The 23654-nt window shown below is 31.4% G+C and overlaps 1 protein-coding gene across 1 annotated transcript in view; it reads left to right on the plus strand.

Moving 5' to 3' along the window:
- The window catches only part of LOC119669810 (homeobox protein B-H2-like), a 39842-nt gene extending 22960 nt beyond the window's left edge, over window positions 1–16882 (plus strand). Inside the window, exons 2-5 of the mRNA XM_038079838.1 lie at window positions 6811–7030; window positions 15638–16274; window positions 16426–16581; window positions 16799–16882. Coding sequence (XP_037935766.1) covers window positions 6811–7030; window positions 15638–16187 — 770 coding nt within the window. The 3' untranslated portion in view covers window positions 16188–16274; window positions 16426–16581; window positions 16799–16882. The remainder of the gene's footprint in view (window positions 1–6810; window positions 7031–15637; window positions 16275–16425; window positions 16582–16798) is intronic.
- The last annotated feature ends 6772 nt before the right edge of the window (window positions 16883–23654 follow it).

Consider the following 23654-nt stretch of genomic DNA (forward strand, 5'->3'; position numbering starts at 1 on the left):
TATTATTTTTAAATAATAAAATATTAGGTACCGAAACCATACTGACTATTTCAGTGGAATAGTGCTTTTATCATTGTTATTCTTTTTTTTTATGTAAGGAAATTGACTTTGTTATTCTGCCTCACTAAAATTATGCAGTCTCTCTGAATAAGAAACACCCATGGCAAAAGTTATGAATGTTATAAACACTCTTTTGTAGCAAAAACAATTGATTTGCAATGTAAGCATCTTTTTTTAAAAAAAATTGAATTTGTTAATAAAAGAATAATATATGTTTACCAGAACTAAACTGGTTATATCATTAGAATGGGGTTTATATCACTGGTCACCTTTTTTATGTGCGAAAATTGACTTTTTCTCTTTGCCTCGCTTTCTGACTATGTTTGTGATTACGTTATTCCTAAATAAAAAGGATTTCTATGATATGTTTATTCGTAATTTAAGAACTTCCTATATCTCTTTAATCAATTAATTTTATTTGAGAAACCGAGAACCGAACACATGGTTCGGGTAGAAGCAGTAGAATAACCACTTAACTTCTACAACTGGGTATCTAAGCAATTGGTAAAAACTATATAATTTATCCTACTTTTTGACAGAGACCATAAAGATTATTAGTTAGAAATCCAAGTCTTCGTGCACTCTCACTTGTAAGCTAATGGCCGGTTACAAAAGAAATAATATTATAGTTTATGGTACTACCAAAAATGATTAGTTTTCTAGTTATAAATCTCTGCTCTAGAGTGTGCAGAGATTTCTTCAAGAATCTCATAGTTATTGGAAGTCATCGATAAAGGATTCTCCAGGTACTGTAATACTGTTAAATGTAATGAAAGGATATTTGCATAATAGGTATGGATGGTTACAAATCCGCATCTCTGTTATGCATAATAAGTTGTAAATTCAAGTCTTAGCTACTGTCCAGTTACTTTCCAGCTTACTTTCCAGAGATTTCTTTAAAAATCTTATAGTTATTGGGAGTGATCGATGGAGGATTCTCCAGGTACTGTAATACTGTTAAGTGCAATGGAAGGATATTTGTATAATAGGTATGGATGGTTACAAATTCGCATCTCTGTTATGCATAATAAGTTGTAAATACAAGTCTTAGCTACTGTCCAGTTACTTTCCAGCTTACTTTCCAGAGATTTCTTTAAAAATCTTATAGTTATTGGGAGTCATCGATGAAGGATTCTACAGGTACTGTAATACTGTTAATTGTAATGAAAGGATATTTGCATAATAGGTATGGATGGTTACAAATCCGCATCTCTGTTATGCATAGTAAATCCAAGTCTTCGCTACTTTCCAGTTAAAGGACGTATGCAAGGAAGCTGGTGGTATCGGTTATGGTTATTTAGGTTAATTAGTGCTTTAATTCTGTCCGAGTTTTTTAATCTTTAGATTTGTTTAGTATTGATCGAAGTGATCTCATTTTTTAACTTAGGACGTTTTCGATTAGTAAATCAGGATTATATCTAGATTTGTTGTTGATTTGTCAAAAGTTGTTGCCCATCGAACTTTTTTAGAGTAATCTAACATTTTTGTAGAATTGTTAATACACTTAGAAAAATATGCTCTAAACATATACTAGTTAAATTGACCTGATCATTTTGTGTTAAAAAAATTTTGTCTTATGTGGTAAAGATATGAAAACTAACATGTAGTATGATATTTGAACCAACATGACACCAACATGACAAGTAAAAATATTTTGATCTGAGATTTAGTTAAAATCTGGTTAAATCAACTTTCTGAGTGTAGAGAATAATACTTTTTATAAATACATATATCGAATTAAATCACATTTTACCTGGCATAATATCTGAAGTGTTATAAATTAATCTCGAGTGTTATACAGTTTGCTCGAGATATAAGTGAGCATAAAAAGAGCATATTGATTGAAAAAATGACTCTAGATTTACCAAGTATCAATTATATTGTGAATAATGATTTGATAAAAATTCATAAAAAGTATCTCATGCTCTACACGAGCCTTTACTAAACGTTAATTTTCTTTTTCACTAATTTACTTACTGAGCATTTGTTGAATTTAATTAATTATGCTTTAGACAGACATAAATCCAGTTGAGTTGAATTGTTTATTCAGGAAATGTTTTAAACGCTTTATTAAGTGCAGCTCAGCTAAAGCAAAAAAAACAATGCTTTTAACATTACACATTATAATTATAACATTTGTTGATAAGAAAATAGATAAGCAGAAGAAAACGCTTATGAAGTAAATAAATACATAAAAATTGTTGAATATTCAACAAGCTTTGGTGGCATGTTGCGGAAAACTTGTTGTTTCCTTATTGTTCTTTTAATTTCAATTTTTTGCGGTATTAACTTCAATTCCAACTGCAATTTCAACTGCGGATATAACCCAACTACAATGTATACAAATAAGTGGAGTAATTTATTTTAATGAAATTCACAGCAAGTGCAATTGCAGCCTTTGGCTTGTTAGCCTACATCGTGTTCATAAATAGTTTAATTACAAAGTACCTCCAAGTTTTTATTTAGTGGAATGCCTGAATTCTGTTTATTGTGAGATACATTTTCGCTCTGCATATATTAATACTATATTTCGTAATACAATAAACATCAGCTTAAATGTTCCGGAAAATTGAAAATTTTTGTCTCGTACCTTGTTGCACTTTTTCGTGTTCATGAATTTTTAGAAAACGATTTTTTTTTTTTAAAAACAAATAGCATTTTTATTAAATCTGTTAGTTAATCAAAAAATTATAATTAATATATATTGTATACATAGCGGTAGTTTGCGCGCTACACGATTTTGAATCTGCCAGGTTTACATTCATTCACAAAGAAAGAAGAAGGGCTCTCTTCAGTAGCGTAACTACATTTTTTAGGCCTATAAGCAACTACTAACTAAGGGGCCCCTACTAACATCTTTTTATACCCTTTACACGAAAAAGTGTAAAAAGGGTATATAAAGTTTGTCCAGATTTTCGTAACGCATTAAAGGAAACGTCGCAAATACCATAAAGTATATATCAGTAAAGTATATATATACCTTTTCAGTTCAAACTACTCTCTCAGCTTTTGAACTCTTCGAATGAAACTTTACACACATACTTTTTGGGAGCGGCCCCTGATCACCATATGATTTGATTGAAATTAAACTACTATTTTATAGCTGCCATATAAACTTAACAACCGGATATGGGGTTTCTCCGTTTTTAATAAAGATACTCCACTGAAATTTGGTATATGTTAATGGTTAATGGACTATTTTGCAATATGGAGTAGATGCAGATTTAAATATAGCACCGATAGAAATTGAGGATTGAAGCACAAATCGTTTCGTCCCACTTTTGAGAATTTATTAAAAATAAATACAATGAATACATAAATTTATAATGGGGCCCCCTAAATTCGTGGGCTCGAAAGCGTTGCTTCCAGTCGCTTCCCTGTAGTTACGCCACTGGCTTCTTCTTCTTTGCATTAAACTGAGAAGAAGAGAAGTCAATTTCATTGAGACAGTTGGTTTCTTTACTTCGACTCCAGAGCACTTTTCAAAAATATTTTGAACATTGATATTTACTTTTCAAAAGAATTTTGAACATTGATATTTACTTTGACACAACACTCCAAAAGCAATGACGAAGATTGATCATTGACGACCTAAACCATTACAAATGGCAGTACATGTATCTTTCAGTTGTTTTCGGATTATTTGAACTGATCAAAGAAGACAAATTTCGGCAATTTGAGGCATCCGTGTATAGGTACCAATAGATTGTCAAAATTGTTAACAAATTATAATTTTAGAGCAATCGCTATTTAAACCAGTATTATTCATTTGTTTCTCGTCCATGATAATACATCTCCCAAAATGTGCGTGATTATAACATATACCATATATTTTTGACAAGTTGCGGGCCTATGCCCTATGGATTTTATATATATTTTTTTGACAAGTAGTAAAAATAAGTATCATAAAAAACAGTGATAGCATCAACTTTACATTAATGTATGGATGCGAAGCAAAAGTCAGTTCTACAAAAACATTCATCTACCTAAACGGCATCTATATTAATAATGAGAAGTGCTTGAACATAGGCACATTTGCCCAGGCAGGATTAGCTTATTGGTCAAATTGATGGGATTGGCTGTGGTTGATTTCAAATGTACGTGGGTATAGTAACAGTATTTGTTTTTTATTATGCGATGTAGAGTTACATTCTTCAACTGGATACTCCATTCCCCAGAACCGCAGATGTGTTAAATAGCTATACCTTTCTACCAAGAAGGAAGTTATTTCTAAACATGTTTTTCAATTGATACTAGAGATTTGGTGATGGGGTATTTATTGGCAGCTAGACATGACAAATCTTCCCAGGATTTCCATTATGAGAAACTATAGACGTTAATTTTAATAGCTAAATCTGGATGTACTGGAAGTATGGTTTCTGCTATAAGAAACTGTAGAAACTGAACTTTAGATAATGGTTTTACAAATACAAATTTTGATTTTGGATTATGTTATTTGATAAATGAGAAGAAAAGTAGGACCTAACAGCGTCGTAAAAAAGACGTTCATAATAGAAAGAATATTTAATAAACGAGGAATTGCCTTGATGTTAGTATATCTGCTAGTACAAATTTGAAGTGTAAAGAGCAAGATTAACTTCTAAACTAAGAAGAATGCGAGGAGTTTAATGTAGCACGTACGAATTTCATTATATGAACTTCTTCAAATTCTTAACGGAAAGGGGTTTTTCTGGGTAGTGATGTTGCAAGTACAATTGTTACTATGGATATTATAATATCTCATAAGCGTTCGTTAAAAGCGTCGAAAATACGACTTTCATAATTAAAACTATATTAATTGCCTAAAGAGGTAACTTAAGAGTACTGCGTCAGGAAGTTGGAATTCCATTCTCCGACAAGAAGTCAGAGAAATCTTAAAGTATAATTTAGATTAACTGCTAAACTAGGAAGTATGTTCACTCAGAAAAATAATTTGGTTGATTTAACCAGATTTTAACTAAATCTTAGGTCAAAATATTCTTAATCAATGCATCATATTGGTTCAACCATTATACCACATGTTGGTTTATGTATCTTCTTTATCACATGAGTTAAGATCTCTCTAATAAATTGATCAGGTTAATTTAACTAGTATGTGGTTAGAGCATATTTTTCTGAGTGTTGAATATAGTAAAACCGCGAATAGAATTTCCACTACATGAACTGAATCAACCTCTAAAACTGAATTTACATGATCGTGAATTCAGTTTCACAATCGAAACAATATAAACTTCTTAACAAAGAGGGAACTTAAGAGTAGTGTGCCGGGAAATTGGAATTCCTCTCTGAGAAGCTACAAAAAGTCGGAGAAATTTTGAAGTAGTATTTACATAAACTTCTAATTAGGAAATATGTTAAAGATAATAGAAGCCTGAATAGGATTTCCATTATATGAACTGAATCAACTTCTACAGGCAAGTTGAGTATAAATAGTATGATCGCAAATGAAACTATATTCACTTCTAATGAAAGTGTTAACTAAAGGAAAGTGTGACAGCAATTCCACTATAAGAAGATACATGAAATTAATAAAATCTTGAATTAGGAATTAGATTAATTTTTAAACTATTTTGATAATGTATGTATGTTGAAGATAATAGAATCGCGATTAGAATTTTCACCATATAAACTGAATCAACTTTTAAAGGTATGCAGATCTGAGGTCAATTATTACTTAGTCTGATAAAGTGATAAACATTAATTCAGTCAAGGCGTAGAGAGGGGTTATGAAGAAACCTCGAGTTAAGAGAGAGTTAAAGTGCTCAAGTGCACTGGCTCAAATAGCTTCAACATAACGACACATACATCTTTCAATTACTGAGAAACTACTAATTCTCTATATGGTAGTCTAGATAAACTACTAAACGAGGATATGGGCTAACATGTCCCCATGACAATTTCCATTATAGTAATTATATTATATTTTATAAAATCAGTTAAATTGAAGCTGATAGCAGTGAAGTGAAAGGTCATTTCATAGCAAGGCCTTTTTTATGAAAAAAATGGCTTTTTATAGCAGTGATTTTTTCAGTGAAATGGAAAGATTCAAATGTAACACCTTTTTGTTTTTATATTTTATTTATATTTAATATATTATTATATATATTTATTTTTTATATTTTATGCTTATATATTTTATTCAATTTCGCTTATATCTTTGTTTGAATAGAATATACTTAAATTAATATAACTAAAGATGTTCTATTCAAGTTGTTGATTGTGCAAAGACATAACTAAATGAAGATAATAATAATATTCTCCACATGATAATAAATGAATCGCTCCACGAAACACAACTAACAACAGCGAAATAAAACCTTTGGCGCTTCTTATTGGCAACAATATCATTGTATTTATTATTTAGTAACGATTTGATTACACCTTTTTAATTTCATTTTTTTTTTTTTGGTTTTTTTATAATTTGACTTATTTTTTTATAATTTGACATACATTTACGCATCATTACATTTAAAAACGCGTCTTTCTGGCGCAACAAGTTTCCAGCTTAAGTCTTTCATCTTGCAACGTCAAACACAATCAACGACAATCTCCCATTCAAAGAGTCAATTTTTTTCCCAACTTCGTTAGTGTGTAATTTTGCAATTTGAATTTGAATTTAATAATTAAATTTAATATCCGCTTAAATGCTGCTCATATTTTACACAACAAATAAAGAAAAACAGAAAAATCTTATATATTTTTGTGTTTCATATATTTTTTCTCGGTATCGTATGGCTGCTGCTGCTGCAGGTGCCAAAGACGATGATGGCAACAGCATTAAAAGTGACAATCTAATGGGTTTAAGTAAGAAGCAGCGCAAAGCACGCACCGCATTTACCGATCATCAATTGCAAACATTGGAAAAATCATTCGAACGTCAGAAATACTTAAGCGTACAGGATCGTATGGAATTAGCAAATAAATTGGAGCTGAGCGATTGTCAAGTGAAGACCTGGTATCAGAATCGCAGGTGAGTTAAGCGTTATTAAAGCGGATTATAAACTAAACTTTAATTTGCAGTAAAGTGAGTAAAAAAGAAAATAAAAAGAAGAATGCGCAAACTAAAATTTAATATGCAAATCTGCAAATCTGCAAATCTATCTGATCGAACGCAGATATTAAGTAAGATGTCTGTCTATTTGACTGTCGGTAAAAAAAGTTGTAAAGCAATTTTTCTTTTCTGCTTGCTTATGCAGTAATAGTAAATTTTAACACTAGAATGACTAGCAATAAATGGTGTAAATAGTTTTGCAGTGTTGATTTGTTTTAGTTAAAAATAAAAAAAGAAATATGATGTATAAATTATCTCATTTACTATATCAATAATTTATTTAGTAATATATTTAATAAAGAACTAGATGTTTTGAGTACTGTCACCGCATCTCACCAATGCTTTTTAATGGATTTTTGGATTTAAATTTTCTCATTCAAGTTTTAAACTGCAAGTACTAAGGGTTGAACATGAAATCCAACAAATTTGAAACATAAATTCATGTTTAAGTCACCTGATCCAACGCTACACTTGATTTGATTTAGTCAAACTTGGGGTTTTGTTAATTTTTATTGCTGTTTTACCAACAAAGAGTTTTTTTTAAGTGATTACTTGCCGCGAATAGTTAATTCCGCAGTCTTTCAATCGTACCGGTGTAGTGCATAAATAAATCTCTCATTAGTATTCTTAGGTACTCCCCCAGTATCAAATGTAGCTATAAGTTTGTATATAATTTCGTTCTTTGTATCACAGCACCCTAATTGGAATTTGCATATCGAGTGAAATTAAATAAATACAGTCATTCTTTACTTGAAAAATTAGGTTTTAATCACTAACATCGCAATATTACCGTTACAGGATCAATCAGTATTGGTAAGACTATGGGCGTCGATTTTCGTGGTACCAGATATGCACCTTTGGTTGAGTGCCGCAAGCGAAACTCAATGAATTCCAGTTGTACTTTAAACTGTATCGAGTGGTACCTATTGGATTTAAGTCGACTGTCAGAACAAAATCCTGGCACGACAGGCATGATTAATCTGAAGAATAATGTACCTAACTTTTGTAACGAAGGGGGCGCTTAGAAAAAACAATAGTGAACCGCAACACACGAGATAAATTGTGGTGTTCGTAGAGTAAGTCTTCTCCTATAAGTCAGAATTTATTAAGCAAATTAAGACTGTTGATAAGATAAAGCCAACAAAATTATAGACATCCAACAATTCTGTGAACACTAAAGAATATATTGGAAAAAATCTTGTTTATCGTAGGAGTGAGCAGAAAAGATGAGAAAAGGTCGGTTGCTGTTGGTGTTTTTTAATATAATCTTTGAAAAATGGTACTTATCTGTAGTATATCTAGTTTAGAATTTAAGATTAATCTGAGCTACGTTGTTTGGATCATATTAAGCTTTTGCCATTAGCCGAATTCTTAGGAAACATTGTTTTTAGTATTTTAGGTAAAGAGTGTCATTTTTTAGTATTATTTATCATGCAAATTGGTACTGAGTTCTCTCTGTGTTGAAACTTTTAATAAAAAATGGGAGGGTAACAATATGTAGACATTTGTATGCAATCTGACTATTTTCCATTAAAAGGAAATTCAATATTCTCACTGATATGCCCTGTAGGGTTATTCGTCTTATGGTAGGTTTACTTACACGTTATTGGAAACTAGGAAAAGCTGTGAGGAAAACGATGAGAGTACCTCTCATCTACTCTCTTTTTGCCCAGCTCATGCTCGGCGGCGAATCAACACTTTAGAAACCCCCTTCTTGTGTATCTTAATCAATTAAAAGATTCGACACTAAACAGCATTTTGAGCTTTGCCAGAGGTTCTAGATGGTTTTAAACCCTAAGTTTATATGCGGTAACATAATGGGCTAATAGGCCTAAGTGGATCCCCTAGCGACGAATTAGACATGCAATGATAACAGTAATAACTTCAATGAATTATCTATTAATTTACAATATCTTAAATATATATTCTGGTAGGTTGGTAGGTTAGTTGAAGTAGGGATTCAATGCATATGTTTAATAAACGTTTAATAAACTGATTATTGGGTTATCTGCGTAGACATTTCGGTGAGATCGAATCCGTACTGGAACCTCTAAGTTTACTAATGTTCATTTCCTGCTAGGATTGCTTAACACTATTGGAGAGTGGTTTGTCTATAATGACTGTTCTTTAATTCCGAAATGCAGACTTACTTGTAACTGTGACAATAAAATATATAAAAATATTCTTACTTTGATTATTTGCTTTACAATAGGCTAAGAATTTGTAGTAAATGTCATCAGCCTAAAAATATTTTGTTTACTTCTGCATAAAAGCTATAATGTTTGGTGTACAGTAGAAGAAAAGCATTTATTAGCTTTATATATTCCATGTGCTTTATATGAATATTTAAAATCCTTTATTAAAAGGTCTATAATGTTAAGAAACTCTTTTAATCATATTCACTTACAATAATATACGTGTTGGAACTTCCGTGAAGATCGTGCTGCTGAAATTATCTAACAAAAATCCTGTTTTCCATTCCTTTGTTGAATATTGATTTACAATGAGATTGTTGTTGAAATTCACCTTCGAGATGATATACCTAGTTTTATTACAAGAGGTTTGCACTTGTTTTGTTAATAGCAACTGCTAAACCAAAAAGTGTGGTCTTTAAACGTTGGGCTGAATAACTGCTGTTCGGTCAGAATTATTTGTTAGCATAAAAGATGTATTTCTAATCAAGAACTGTGTTATCCTCCAATTCTAATTCTTTTAGAATTTTTCTAACTCAAGAACTTCAAAATTATGCCAATATATGCCAATAATAACCTCTATTTTCAAAATTATGGATACATCACTATATTTGTGGAATAGTCAGATTCATTCCGTTGCTAATATACTTCATTGAAAATATAATCCATTTGCATCACTACCCTTCTTTTCGCAATACTTCCTATATCACTACAGATTTTGTGGATAGCCATTAACATATAGTCGATGATAATGAACTATATCATATATTTAATAACATCACCCATGTACTCATCATGGATTGCCCTCCCTATTATCGTTGAGATAATTCATTAAATAGATATAACATTCCCTTTTTCCAAAATACCAACTACGGATAGCCTGTTACATATTGTCAATAAGATGACTTAGTACATATATTTAACGTTTCTCCTTTTTTCAAAAAACCAGCTACGCCACTGTGTCCCGCTGACAAAAAGTCACATCTCGTTAAAGAGATTATTTTTAAAAAAAATTAAAAAGTATGCAATATTTTATTGTGATTAGGTCTAGCATGTATTAACTAATCAGTAGATGGAATGATTATTGACGAATACGTAGCATTCTTATGCCATATAATTTCTTAGACTAGATATCCCGATGTCATTTCTCCTTCTATGGCAAATGTGTTAATGCGTTATTTTAAATGAAATATTCGCATAAATATATTCGTACATTTCACTGAATGGATGGAAAAATTTACTTTTTTATAATTCAATACAAATGAGGAGAATTTTTATGGCTTCCGCCTCAAAGTGTTGGTTAATTTTTGCCATTTAATTGCCGCTTTCCAGTTGCATTTTGACGAAGTTTGGCGTTTCTCAAATTTGCTACTTTTTATTTTATAGCCACAACCGGCACTTGGCAAGTCTCCGCCAGAAACGACAGGATGCTGCAAATGAATGCGTTTAGGCATATGCAGTTTGCGTTTGCTGGTTAGTTGGAGTGTTTATGCCTCTGGAACAGCTTATTTAGCAGTGAATTTACAGCAATTGTAACTCTTTGGAGGAAAGCGTTTGCGGCACTAATATGTTGCATATGTTTCATATGTTGCAAATGATGCAAATGTTGATGTGGTATAATTTGAGTGTGTGATCAGCTCAGCATCAAAATCGTAAAATTCGTTTTAATGTGCATTGATTGAGTTGCACTTAAAGCGAAGTTCAGCTTTTTTATTGCCTACTCAAGCAACTTAAGTTTTGTTTATTTGCATTTTTGATTTAATTTTTTTTTTCCATAAATTTTTTTCTCAAATTGGTTTATTTGCTTTAATTTGCTGCTGCCGGTACTATAAGTATTGCCAGAGTTGCTGCTGTTGCATTTTGCATTTTGTGTGAAGCTTAATCAAGGCATTTAGCATTTTTAAGCGATTTTTCTGCATTTTATTGGTACTTATTGTTGTTGTGGTTGCTGCGATTATTGTCGATGTCGATGCCATTTCTGTTGCAGCAGCTGCTGTAAATTGATTAGCAGGCATAGCTTTTTGCTCAGTTTTATTGCACTCCAACATTTTCAACTGATAAATTTTTATGACTTTATTTACTATTTTTATTTTTTTAAAAAAAAAATTTTTTTTTATTATATGTTTATTATTTTTTGAATTTACTTGCTTAAACGATTAAGCAAAATTTTAATTCGTTTTGTTTTTATGCGATTTCTTAATTTGCTTTTGCATTAAGATACCGGGGCTTGTACGTTTTTTAATTGAGATTATAGATTTAATGTTTTTCAAATATTCAAGCATCAGTATTTTGCTTAATAGTCACTTATATACATAAAGATTAAATGTTTGATTAAACAACAACAACAATAACCACAGCAACAGCAAGCTGGTCAGAAAATATTGTAGCAGACAAGTTTGTTGCTTGAGTCTTTTGTATTTAAATAATTTCACTTCAAATTGATTTTTTATGAGGCACTTTTGATTTCAAACTAATTACGAAAATAAATTAAAATTGATATAAGAGCAATAAAAAATTTTATTCAAATAAAATATTTTACTTAAAGAGCATTGAAAGTGTTAAGCAGTATTTATGGCACTAGATTATTTAATATACCATAATATGTGTACATATAATTTAAAATAGCGGTGTTATCTCATATATTGTATAACTTACTTTAATATTACAAATATGACTAAGTGATATCCTGAAATTGTGAAAATAAAATTAAATTTATTATGTCTTAGTCATTTGGTGTTTGATATCTCTACATATATGTAACTCAGTGAATGAAAAAAGAAACCAGTAGTTGAAGTAATCGATTTAAATGTGTTGATTTCTTATAAGTTATACATTGAATAAATGATAAAACAATTAAATTGTTTAAAATCATATAATTTAATTAGGTTTGATTTAAGAAACTTATATATTACAACGCTCTGTGTTGTTATGTAGAATTAAATCCAAATTTAGCAGCATGTTACACATTGGGAGATAGAGGCGTCCTTCAATTTTATATATACATTTAACTTTTAGAAAGATTTCTTCCTCTTGAGTTCCCCATAATTTAACAATCGCTCAAAAGAAGGCACGTGTATATTGGTGCAAGGAAATGCTGAAAAAACACGGCCAATGTAGCTCAAAATGCGTCTATAACATCATGATAGGTAACGAATCATGGATCTACGCCTATAAGCCCGAAACAAAACAGCAATCCATTGTTTGGGTGTTCCAAAGTGAGCAAAACCCAAAAAAAATTGTTCGCGGAAGTAGCAAATTCAACCAAATGACCAAATGACAAAATTTAATAATCATCAGAAAATTTGTTAAAAATCGAAGTAATGTAATGGTTTATGCGTTGGGTTTAGACTTAGGCCTTGATGCACTGCGACCAGCTTGATATATTGTATTAAGAAGCTTAGTATCGCGAGAAAACGAATCAGCTCTATCGGAGGAAGCTTTGGAAGTTCTTCATTATCTAGTTGGTATGCGGCTAGAATGTTGTGTTTCCTGTGGCCTAATACATTACAGTTGGTGGTCAGATAGACTCTTCCTCATCACTGTAGAATCTGTAAATATTTTTGCTAGATGTACCCATTTCGTATAGGTGTTTTTTGCAGGTGGAGTGGCCTGTTAGTTTACCAGAGAGTGACTTAAGACTATTCTTGTTTAGATTGAGGATAAAGTTTGCGCTTTTGGCTTCAAAATTCAAGAATTTTTTGGAGTGATTTACGCCGTTAATGTAATTCCAATATTCTGTGATTTGTTGTTGGATCCATTTTGTGCTCTCATGTTTTATGTTCTTTTTATTTAAGCCAAATAAGGGAGTTGAACCGATGAATAGCACTTTTATTCCTTCTTTTGGCATAAAGGTCCACTTTTTCATTGTCTTCATGTCGCTCATGTCCGGGTACCCAAGTTGAAAGTCGATTAAGATAAGATATAAGGGGTGTGTTATTTGCTCGACTATACTTCAGACACTGTTAATAAAGAGGGTATGACAGTTGGGGCTTGAGTCCTGTTTGCTCATTGCGTAGGTCATGATTGACCACTGTTTGACCCATTTTTCAAAATAAAACATCGTTATAACTCTGCAGTTTTTGCTGCTCTTAATGTTAACCTTTTGCGATGGATTTATTATCGTTACACTTTTATAAATGAGTGGTCAATGAGTCGCATGAAAATGGATGTGGTCTGTTTAAGTTTTTGTCTTCTATCAGCAGTTCGGGGTCATGTTATCTGGGCCAACGTTTTAGATTGGCTGTCGCTTTTCCAATCTCAAATATGTCTAAAGAATCTTTGCTATAGTAATTTTCAGAATAATGTTGGTGTTGAAGGCTGTAAAGGTCTTGTGAGAGAGAAGCATTGTTCTCTAAAATATTTCCGTAACGTTTTTCTGCAGTAGTATAACAGACAATTATATCTTTAAATATTTGAAATGCGGTATAACATAAAACTTGAGAAGGTATTTTTGATAAGAGCTGTTATCACTGAGCAGATCTGCTACGAGTATTAAATATTTGACTAATAGGATGTGTTTTCCTCAAAATTTTGTAACTTCTAGTCTATTATTATGTTCAGAATATCGCAAAAAAGCTTATTGTACTTTAAATTATTTGACTTTAAGATTTATGTTAACACCCTAATAAACCCATTTATTTGAATGGGTCTATTTGTGTGGCTTATGGCTACTTATTCAACAGAGTTGGACTTGTTTTTATTAAGAAGTTTAACTATTGAAACGTAAATTCAACCCCAATTTTCAGTGATAAAAAATTTGACCAAATGCCATAAATTTCTGAATTTTTTGAATTTTCCAAAAGCAAAAAGTAGCAAGAAGGCGTTAAAATTTACTTTCATTTCATTTAATTGAAGACGAATGACTTGTAAGTTTACTTTTTAATTTTAATAGCCATATTTTTACACAATGTAAACGTATTATGGACTTAAGTGTTCAAACCGGATATTAAAATAATTTCATTTTTAATTGTAATATCTTCAAAAATAAAAAAAAAAATAACAAAATTACTTAATGAATTTCACAGCTGCTGCGTGTGGTAGATTTAAAGTCTGCACACCATTCAATTCAGTATAAATTGTAGAAATTCAAATTAAAATTATATTTGGAGTGGCATATTATTTATATAATATATATACAAATGAATACAAAATATTATTATTAAAGTAATAATATGAATAAATAAATACAAAAAAAATTCATACAAGAAAAAAACATTTTTCTCTGTCTTAATCGTCCTCGCTGGCGCCAAGAAGATTTTTGAATGGCGCGCCATACAATACAATTATTGCAGAAAATTTTAAAAAAAAAATAAAACGTTTAGTAATTAGTTTAAAACAAAATTCTTTAATTTAAAGATTAAGTATTTAGAAAAAAAATAATGTTAAATGAAAGAATTGCACAGCAGCTTCCTGACAATTGTAAGAAAAAATGCATTTAAATGCACTAAGCCAATTACAAAATAACAGTCCCTAACAAAGTAACAGCAGGAGGTGTCTCATATCCTGTCTATCTAAAGACATACAATAACAATGAATAGAACAAATTTTGGTAGGAGTGATCGGCAAGATAAAGTACAAAACAATTAAGTGCGAAAAATAAACACAAATTATTTTCTTAAATGATCAGGAAAAAAGAACAAAATCCCAGAATAATGCAACGAGTAAGCCGCGTGCATTATTAAGGCGAAAGGACATGAATGACTTAGCAATTATTTCTTTAATATACTGTCAAAGGATCAGCATTGATGAGCTGGGCTAAGAGTTTAGAAAATTGTAACATATATAGCAACTGGGTTTTTTAGCTCAGGTAAGAGGACTACTGAAAATGATTAATTATGTTTGAATTAACATTGACAACGGCACATGTCCCACATTGCTGAGGAGTCTGTAAATTTCAGGATGCATTTTTTATACTTAATGGATATAAACAGTGTTCTCAAAAAATATGATCTACCACTCATATATTTTATTTTTTTTTGTGGAAGTTATTATAGTAAATTTGAATGAAATGTAAACCAAAACGAATTAAAAAGTGTGTGCAAATTTAGGTTTTGAGAAATAAACTTCAGTCAAATCAAGAGACTTCTTTTTTAATTTAACGACTTGACAATGGGGTTGAGTGATGAATATTTAAATATTTTACAAAAACTGCTGACTAGGCATGACGCAACAAAAAAAAAAACGATAAATAATTTATATTTAATAGCTTTATAGTTGATTTTAATTAATAACATTATTTTTTTTAATATCACTAAACCTCTGATAAAGATCTCCTGTCTTTACAATAAACTGCAAATATTTATAATAATGATTTATTACTATTTTTCTATTTTAGAACAAAATGGAAGCGTCAGACAGCAGTTGGTTTAGAATTGCTGGCAGAGGCAGGAAATTATGCAGCTTTTCAACGTTTGTATGGTGGTTCGCCCTATCTAAGTGCTTGGCCATATGCAGCACAATCCCCGCATGGTGCTCCACCATCTGCAATAGACTTGTACTATAGACAAGCGGCTGCTGCAGCAGCACTACAGAAACCATTATCATATCGTATGTACCCGAGTGTACCAGTGGCGGGTCTACCTGGCATGCCTATTGCACCAACTCCTATCTCACATTTAAGTGCTTCGAATTCGTTATCGTCACTTAGCAGCTATTATCAATCAAATCCCACAATTAATAATAACACCCTACCACCAACACATGTACCGCATAGTCCGGTACAAAGTGATATTAGCGATAAGCAAAGAAATAGCGCTGAATTACGACGTTCGCCCAGTCCACAATTAAATCCTGGCAGTCCACCAGAAAGAACTGATAATAATAGCAGTTGCCCACCACCGAGTGATGAGGATGTTGAGGAGGATGATGGTGCTATTGAAGTCTGAAATGTACACCAAAGATGCAGCTCAAATATGCGCTGCCTACCGGCGGTGTATATCAATGGAGCGCAACAACTATTTCAGTGCGGTGAGGTGAGTTATACTCGTATGTTGATTATGCAGATGATTTAATAATAAGTAATGTTTTAATTTTTTGTTTGAGAATTCATTTCATTCAGAATTATTGAGAATTTCTTAATTAAATATTAAATTACTAATTAATTTTTATTGTTTTTAATTTTAGCGTTACGATGCGTGGTTTCTTCGCACTGGTAAAAGTAAATGCTTCGGGTGAAAAGTCAAAGTGCCTTGTTAGACAAATGGTATTAAACTCCAAAGAACTTCCAAAACTATCTGATACTCTCTCATTTATGAATCATGCTTTGGATCAGTTTTATAGGTGTGTACGCACACATTATATATTTAATTAATTTTAATTTAATTTAATAATTTTTTTAAAAACATTTAATAATAATAAATTATAAATATTTTATTTTAAAATTATAATTAAATTATAATTTATCAATACTGCTAAAAAATATATTTATTTTAATTATATTTAATATATTTAAAAAAAAATATTTATTAATATTTAACTTTTTTCTCTTTAATTGCAGTTGGAAATAAAATTTGATGTTGATTGGTTGCTTCAAAGAAGAATTTTCTGTACATAAGAAACTAATTTAAAATTAGTATTTATTCTCTTGATCTCATATGAATATATTGCATATATCTATATATAAATATATATGTACATATATGCAAATACTCAATATTGTTTAAGTGTTTAAGTGTGGTAGCTTAATTTTTAGATTATATCATAATAAATTATAAATAAATGTATATAAAAGTTTTTTTGTATTATTTAGTTTATTTAGAAATTTAATTGATGTTTAATGTGCTGCAATAAATAATTAAATAAATAAATACTTTATTTATTATAAATTTTAAATAAAAATGGATTTTAATTCGTAAAAATTAAAAGCTAATGGAAGAAATAAATTCACTTCACATAAAAATATCTGTTCGCTGCATAATATTTCAGTTTTGTGGTTTTAAAAATTAATTTGAGTTGCTTTGTTAGCTGAATTGCTAATAAATTAATTTGTGCAGTGAAACAAATGAGTTTATTTGCGTTTTATAAAAGCGCAAATTAATAAAATGTAATATAGTATATTATATTAAATTAAACCAGCATTACTTTATGGGTGTCTCGCATAAAGCAAAGCTGCCGACTCTACTATACAAAAGCAACAAGTCGCTCAAAGTCACGTTCTCCGAAGGCTCTTCAAAGTGCCTTGGTACATCCGCATAAACGACATGCTAAGAGACCTTAGAATAGACCCGATAAAAAAATACATAAGGGACAGAGCCCTGAAGTTATATGCGAAAATTGACAGGCTATCCTACTTCCCACTAATCTTAGAGTAAGCACTCTCCGCACGGGGAGGTACGCAGATTTTAGATCAATCACTGAATAATCATGAAGCTTATAGGCAATATATAAATTAGTCAATGAGATGGGTGGGACCCTGTAGTACCCCCAGCTATCAAAGAGTCAAAAGGATCAACATACATTATATTAAACAGGTACAATGTTTAATATGTAGGTAGATTCGATTGCAATTGCGTTAGGAAAGTATTAATTTTTCCACATACATGAAAGACGGTTAAAAAGAAACCATAATTTTAAGGGGTCTCAATATTTTTTAAACACTACTGTAATCTAGATATACTTGTGAGAACAGTTGCGGTCTTTATGTTCTTGTCACGAAGTTTGCAATGCAGTGCAATGCAGAAAATATTGGCGGTTCAAGACAAAATATAGACTTATCATCATACTCTATAGGTGGTATAAAAACTTAACAATCAGTACTGATTTTAAAGTATTATTCATACTGAATGAATGGCTGTTCTTGGAATCATTAGCTTGTGGCTACGCTGAGTTGGGGTAGGTTGAAAAAACGATTACTGATACAATTATCAGCACTTCCACTTGGAGGTATCTTTTGCCTATAACGGTGCCCTTGCAATTACCTGGAAGAAGCGTGTGACAATAACTGTTATCATCTTCGTGTATTATCTTCGTTACACTATTTGATAATAGTGTAATAAATAGTTTTACAGATAAAACTAAAGAGATGTGGGACGATAAATCACAAAAGCTGTCATCTATGTCAGCCCAGTAAGGAAACGATCTTCAAGAATTCAAGTCACGAAATCTGTAGTCACACGAAGATAAAGAAATAAAGATCGTGGCAATGTCTACAGAATCAGTGTAGATATGACAACTTCACTTTTGTCATATCTCCTAGGCCAGTAAAGAAACGATCTTCAATTTACTGAAGTCGTAATTAAATCGCTTCCAATTCAATTTCTTTATAATCCACTTGACGAAATATCTAAAAATTGCACAATTAGTGCAATGGTAACGTAACTGCACAGTAAATACACAAACTTTAAGTTTATTAAAATGCTTTAGTGCTTTAAAATGCTTTATGCTTTAGTGTCTTAAACTAAAGACACTTTTTTTTTGGAATTAAAGTCAAAATATTACTGCTGACAGTATTCTAACTTCAGCCGAGGATAGAAACTCGCAACCATGCAGTTTCCTAGTTAGAATTTAAAACTATTTACATTTGCAAATGATCAAAAAGCCAGAGAGCTTTAGATAATGTAACTACAGGTCTTACTCACCTTCAAGCAGAAACGACATTTTCCTTCCTCAGATAGACCCATCCTCTTAAGATATTAAAGTAGGTCATGATGATGGTAGATGATGGATGCTGCTGATGGTTACCAACAATGTGAGTTCCATTTTACTAAGAAAGAATACCCTATCACCATACTTTAGTTAAATGAAAATCTGATGATTACTTTAGGTAAGCTGCACTTTAATAATCCCGATGAATTTGAATCGTTGTTTTGCCGTACAGACTGGATTCAAAATTTTTGTGTAGACGAATAACCGGGCAATCAATTAATAACGAGTACTTAGCAACAAAGTGGTGTGAAAGGTAAGAGTGAATTTATGCAGAGTTATCACTTGAACCAAGAGAATCTTAGAATATAATTTACTTAAATTTGGAAGAAACTTTTTAACCAATTACCAGAAGACTGGTTTTTTTGTCACAACATACAATTCTGATATTTTTTTTTTTCAAATTAGAACTGTCCAACCAGATTCTCCGTTTATATATCTTTGTGCCTCAAATCAAATTTATTTAAACGACCGTTAAATCCGAATATGTGTCAGTAACAGAAATATTTAATGCACTTTCATAAGAGGCTATGCGCTACATACTTAAGAAAATGACAAACTCTTAAACATGACTTAAGAGTTGTACGCGTCGCCAGCTGTCATCGCAATATAACAATCTACTATAGTACTTGAAATTCGAGTACCCGTACATACAGCAGAAGATTGCAATTGATATGCGCAATTTGCAAAAATCTTTTAGCAAAATTTAATTCCATTTTTATTTCAAAAAAAAAAAAAACTTGGACTTTTTATGTTAGTTCCAGAATCATGTTAAACTACTCGTTAATATTTTTGATAAGAAGTCAATAGCTCTTTAAGTCAATTTAAATTAAATTGATATGTCAAACGGGGAATTCTTTCTCGCTCTCAAACTCTGATTCTCTGATTCTGATTATTTTCATAATTAAAAATTATTAATTTTTGCCTCTCAATCATACTATTTCACACACTTTTCCGTGGAAAATTGTTGCAAAACTGTGACATTTACTTCATAAATTTCTATTACATACTTTGAGTGCACTTAAACTTCTGCCTCCGAATCAGCTTCAGAACTCTTTAAATGGATTCGTGGAGTGCACTTGACGTGCTGAAGTAGTTAGAACTTAAAACTTTTAACATTTGCAAATTATCAAAAATTAAAAGAAAATCACATGAGTGCTGCACTTATGGGTGTAGCACAAACGTTTCAAATAAAGTTGCGCATTTTGCGTTGAAGACCCCTCAAGCTGGCATCTTTAAGCACCAGTTTGTGAGTATCTGAGCCTGACTGTGAACACATTCACAAACACACAGACAAAACACATATATGTATACACACATGCTTGCCTCATATAACACAATTGACTTCTGCACCCCTTGACAATGCTACTTTAACAACAATAGACGCTCAAAAGCCCAGAGTTAACCCTGTAGCCTTCACGCGCACTGATTTTTCATGCCACATGCAAAAGCAACCCTCTTCGTGCACGCTCCTTTCTTGATGTCCTTTTATTGTTTTGTTTGTTTTCGTTTTTTATGTTACACCCTGTTTACATGGTGATTTTATTCTATTTTCATTACAATTTCATTTGACTTGAGGACTTGAGAGTCCTTTGTGCATAGGATTCTTGTGAGAATTATCAAATTACCCATGCTACTTAAGAGACACAAACGCTCTAACTTTCCCGGGTGTAATTTCGGATTTGAAGTCTTTTAATGATTTTGTGTTAATGTTTTAATTTATGGGGTTGTACCTTTTAAGTGTTCGAATGTTAGTTACGGATTTCATCCTTCCTTCGTCCTTTATGCTTCGTCCTTTGTCGAGTGCTGCATTCGATTTCAATTGAATTTGGTTTATGTGGCAAATTTTCTGAAGTGTGTTTATGCGTATGTTTTGCAAATTTGCATGCGAACTTTGTTTCAAATCCTGGCCTTTGCGTCTACTCGAAGTTCATTTGTAGAGAATCAATTAATTTAATAACTGTGAGGATGTGGCTAATGTTGGTGTTTTGTGGGAATATTTTGAAGTAACGGAGAAATATGAGTTGTAGAATTCTATTTTTTATAACATCTTGCAGTTTAGAGGTTAATGTATTGCGTTGTATTGTAATTAGAGGTGCGTATTTAGCTTTCAAAGAAATAATTTTTTTTATAAATATTCTTCATATCATTTATAATTTATATATTTTTGATTTAAACCCAGGACAACATCCTTTATGAATTCATTTTGTGGCAAAAGTTAGGTTCGACATTCATAAACTTCAATTATACGAGTAAATGGAAAATTAAAAAATAAGGGAAAAAATTGATATACTTATTCTAATATGTAATACTTTTTTTAATATATTATAATTATAATACTCGCATATCATATTATTATATTCTAAAAATATAATATTAGATATATCATACATTATACAGTCTCAGAAATATTCAATCTAGCAATTTACTCTTGTCGCGATGAGGAGGTCTAGTAGGGACAATGAATTCAACAAGTCCTGGTATTTTTTTGGAAGCCGATTTGTAATTAGGTAGGTGTCTGTTCTCTAGGTAAGAGACGGCCTGCATTTGAATAGTTCTTTAGGCACCTCACTAATGAATGTCTCTAAAGATGGCAGTATGCAATGCAATTAAACCTCGAAGAAGTATATTGACAGCCTGATGAAAGTAACTAATATAATCAAGTTAAATTTAAATTTAATTTGGTAATGATATTACCATAAATGTTCAAAATAAAGTCAAACTCAAGTTCATTGTAGAGGCTCTATGCTATACTTAGGAGAAAAGAAGTATATGATCATCATCTTTTGCTCCAAGTCACCAAGCCACCTTCAAAGCCGAGATCAAACCAACTAAAAATTGGACTCACATAAATAGTTAGTTAGTTAGTTGAAGTGAAGGGATGAACGAATCCTTTCCAATTAGAAACTCATTTTGAATCCACAAATCCTCGTAATAATGGGTAAAAGAAAGTCAAGCTAGCACCAGCTAGAAGCGTTTATAAAGACGAGAGTCTGGTCGATGTTAATGTTGGAGACATAGCTGAGTGTTTGAAAGAAGGAAGCCCCCACAAAACTTAAGCTCAGTTCTGATAAAGATTGGATATAGACACAACAGGTATTCTGGTATCGTTTCTGAGAGAGACGGTAGTCACGCATTGCAGAAGTACTACAGGGTAAGCCGAGCAAAGCTTCATCCTGTTATATGGTGCAATACCCTGTATAGTTAGATATTAACCCAAATACTTCTGAGTTGCTTGTGTGTATCAAGTCAGAGGTTCTATATTTAGAACAAGTTGGCCATGCAGTCGTTGACCTGACTGCTGAGGCAGTATAGGTCTACTCACTATTTATCTGTCGGAAAAAATGGTCATAAATCAACCTCCGATTGTAAGGGCAGAAATTGAAATAGGTGTTTCCGTGTATGGAAGAGGCGCCCAGTCTAGCAAGCTTGTCTACGCTCTCTTTTTCTATTATATTAGAATGTCCGGGAATCACAAATTAGAGTTATCTTGAATCTTTCACTTAGTGCGTTAATAAATACTCTACATTCTTGCACGAATCTGGATGAAATACATAGCGCTCATAAAGCTTTAATAGCTGGTTGACTATCAGCTATCAGTAGAAATATAGATTTATCTTCCGCAAAAGTCTATGTTTAAAGTAAGACACCATACTCTAAGGATGGCGAAGATTTCTGCCTGAAATATTGAGGTAAAATTGGAGAGATGGTAGGATTTACTAATTACATAAATACACGTAAGTTTTTCCTGTGCTTGAAGCTAAAATTATAATTTCAAAAATGAGCTGTTGATTCGATTGCGGTTACATAGGTTTGAAATGTACACCTCAGCAAGAATTAGGTTTGGGTGATTCGATGATATAATTCTAATGTTTTCGCTAAGGTTTGCTTTGAAGACGACTTACTAAATATTTTATAATTGATCAATTTTTTGCTTTCTTTTTCAAGTAAATCCAGATACATTTATTATAAAATCTTTAATTGCAAATTGTTCATAGTAAACAATGTCAAATAGAAATGGAAGGACTTGCATAAAACTTTTCCATTTACTGTTTGCTAAAACCCCTTTTTTTGTGTTGATAATGGCATTTTTAATGCAATCTCACAGTTCATTTAATCCAAGAATACTAATATAATAATAGTATCTGCACATTAAATGTGCGTGAACAGGAACTAAAAATAATTGAAGATAATGCATTGCAATCCTTGAAAAAAAGATAAAAGACGAAAAATTTCAGTTGACGCAAAGAACTAGAAAAAATATTTAAAATTAGGAAACGTAACACAGATTGAAAAACTTCCTAAAACGTATTTTTTACGTTTCAGAAAGCAAAAGAGAGACGACGTTGTCATCTTCCAAGAAGAAAAAAAATATCTCTGAAAATAAAAACTTTTAAATGAAAAGTTTTCCATTTCCATTTTATGTTTTTTGTACTGAAATAAGAAGAATTCCGTAAAGGAAGTTAACCAAAATCAGATTTCAGCAGTTTTCCTTTCATTTCGGCAAAGTGAAGTGTGTTTGCGAACATTGAGTCTCAAAAGAAAACACTTAAGGACAATGAAGGACAATGAAGGCCAACTGGACAGGATATTTGAATTTTATGGAGAACGCACGTAATTAGGCCGATTAAGCAAAAAACTTTTCATGAGAAAAATTGTTTTTTTATTTAAAGGAAAATTTATTTCACTTTTTCCAAAAAAAAAATGAACGA

The sequence above is a fragment of the Teleopsis dalmanni genome, chromosome 1, assembly GCF_002237135.1.
Source record: "Teleopsis dalmanni isolate 2A chromosome 1, ASM223713v2, whole genome shotgun sequence".
NCBI lineage: Eukaryota > Metazoa > Arthropoda > Insecta > Diptera > Diopsidae > Teleopsis > Teleopsis dalmanni.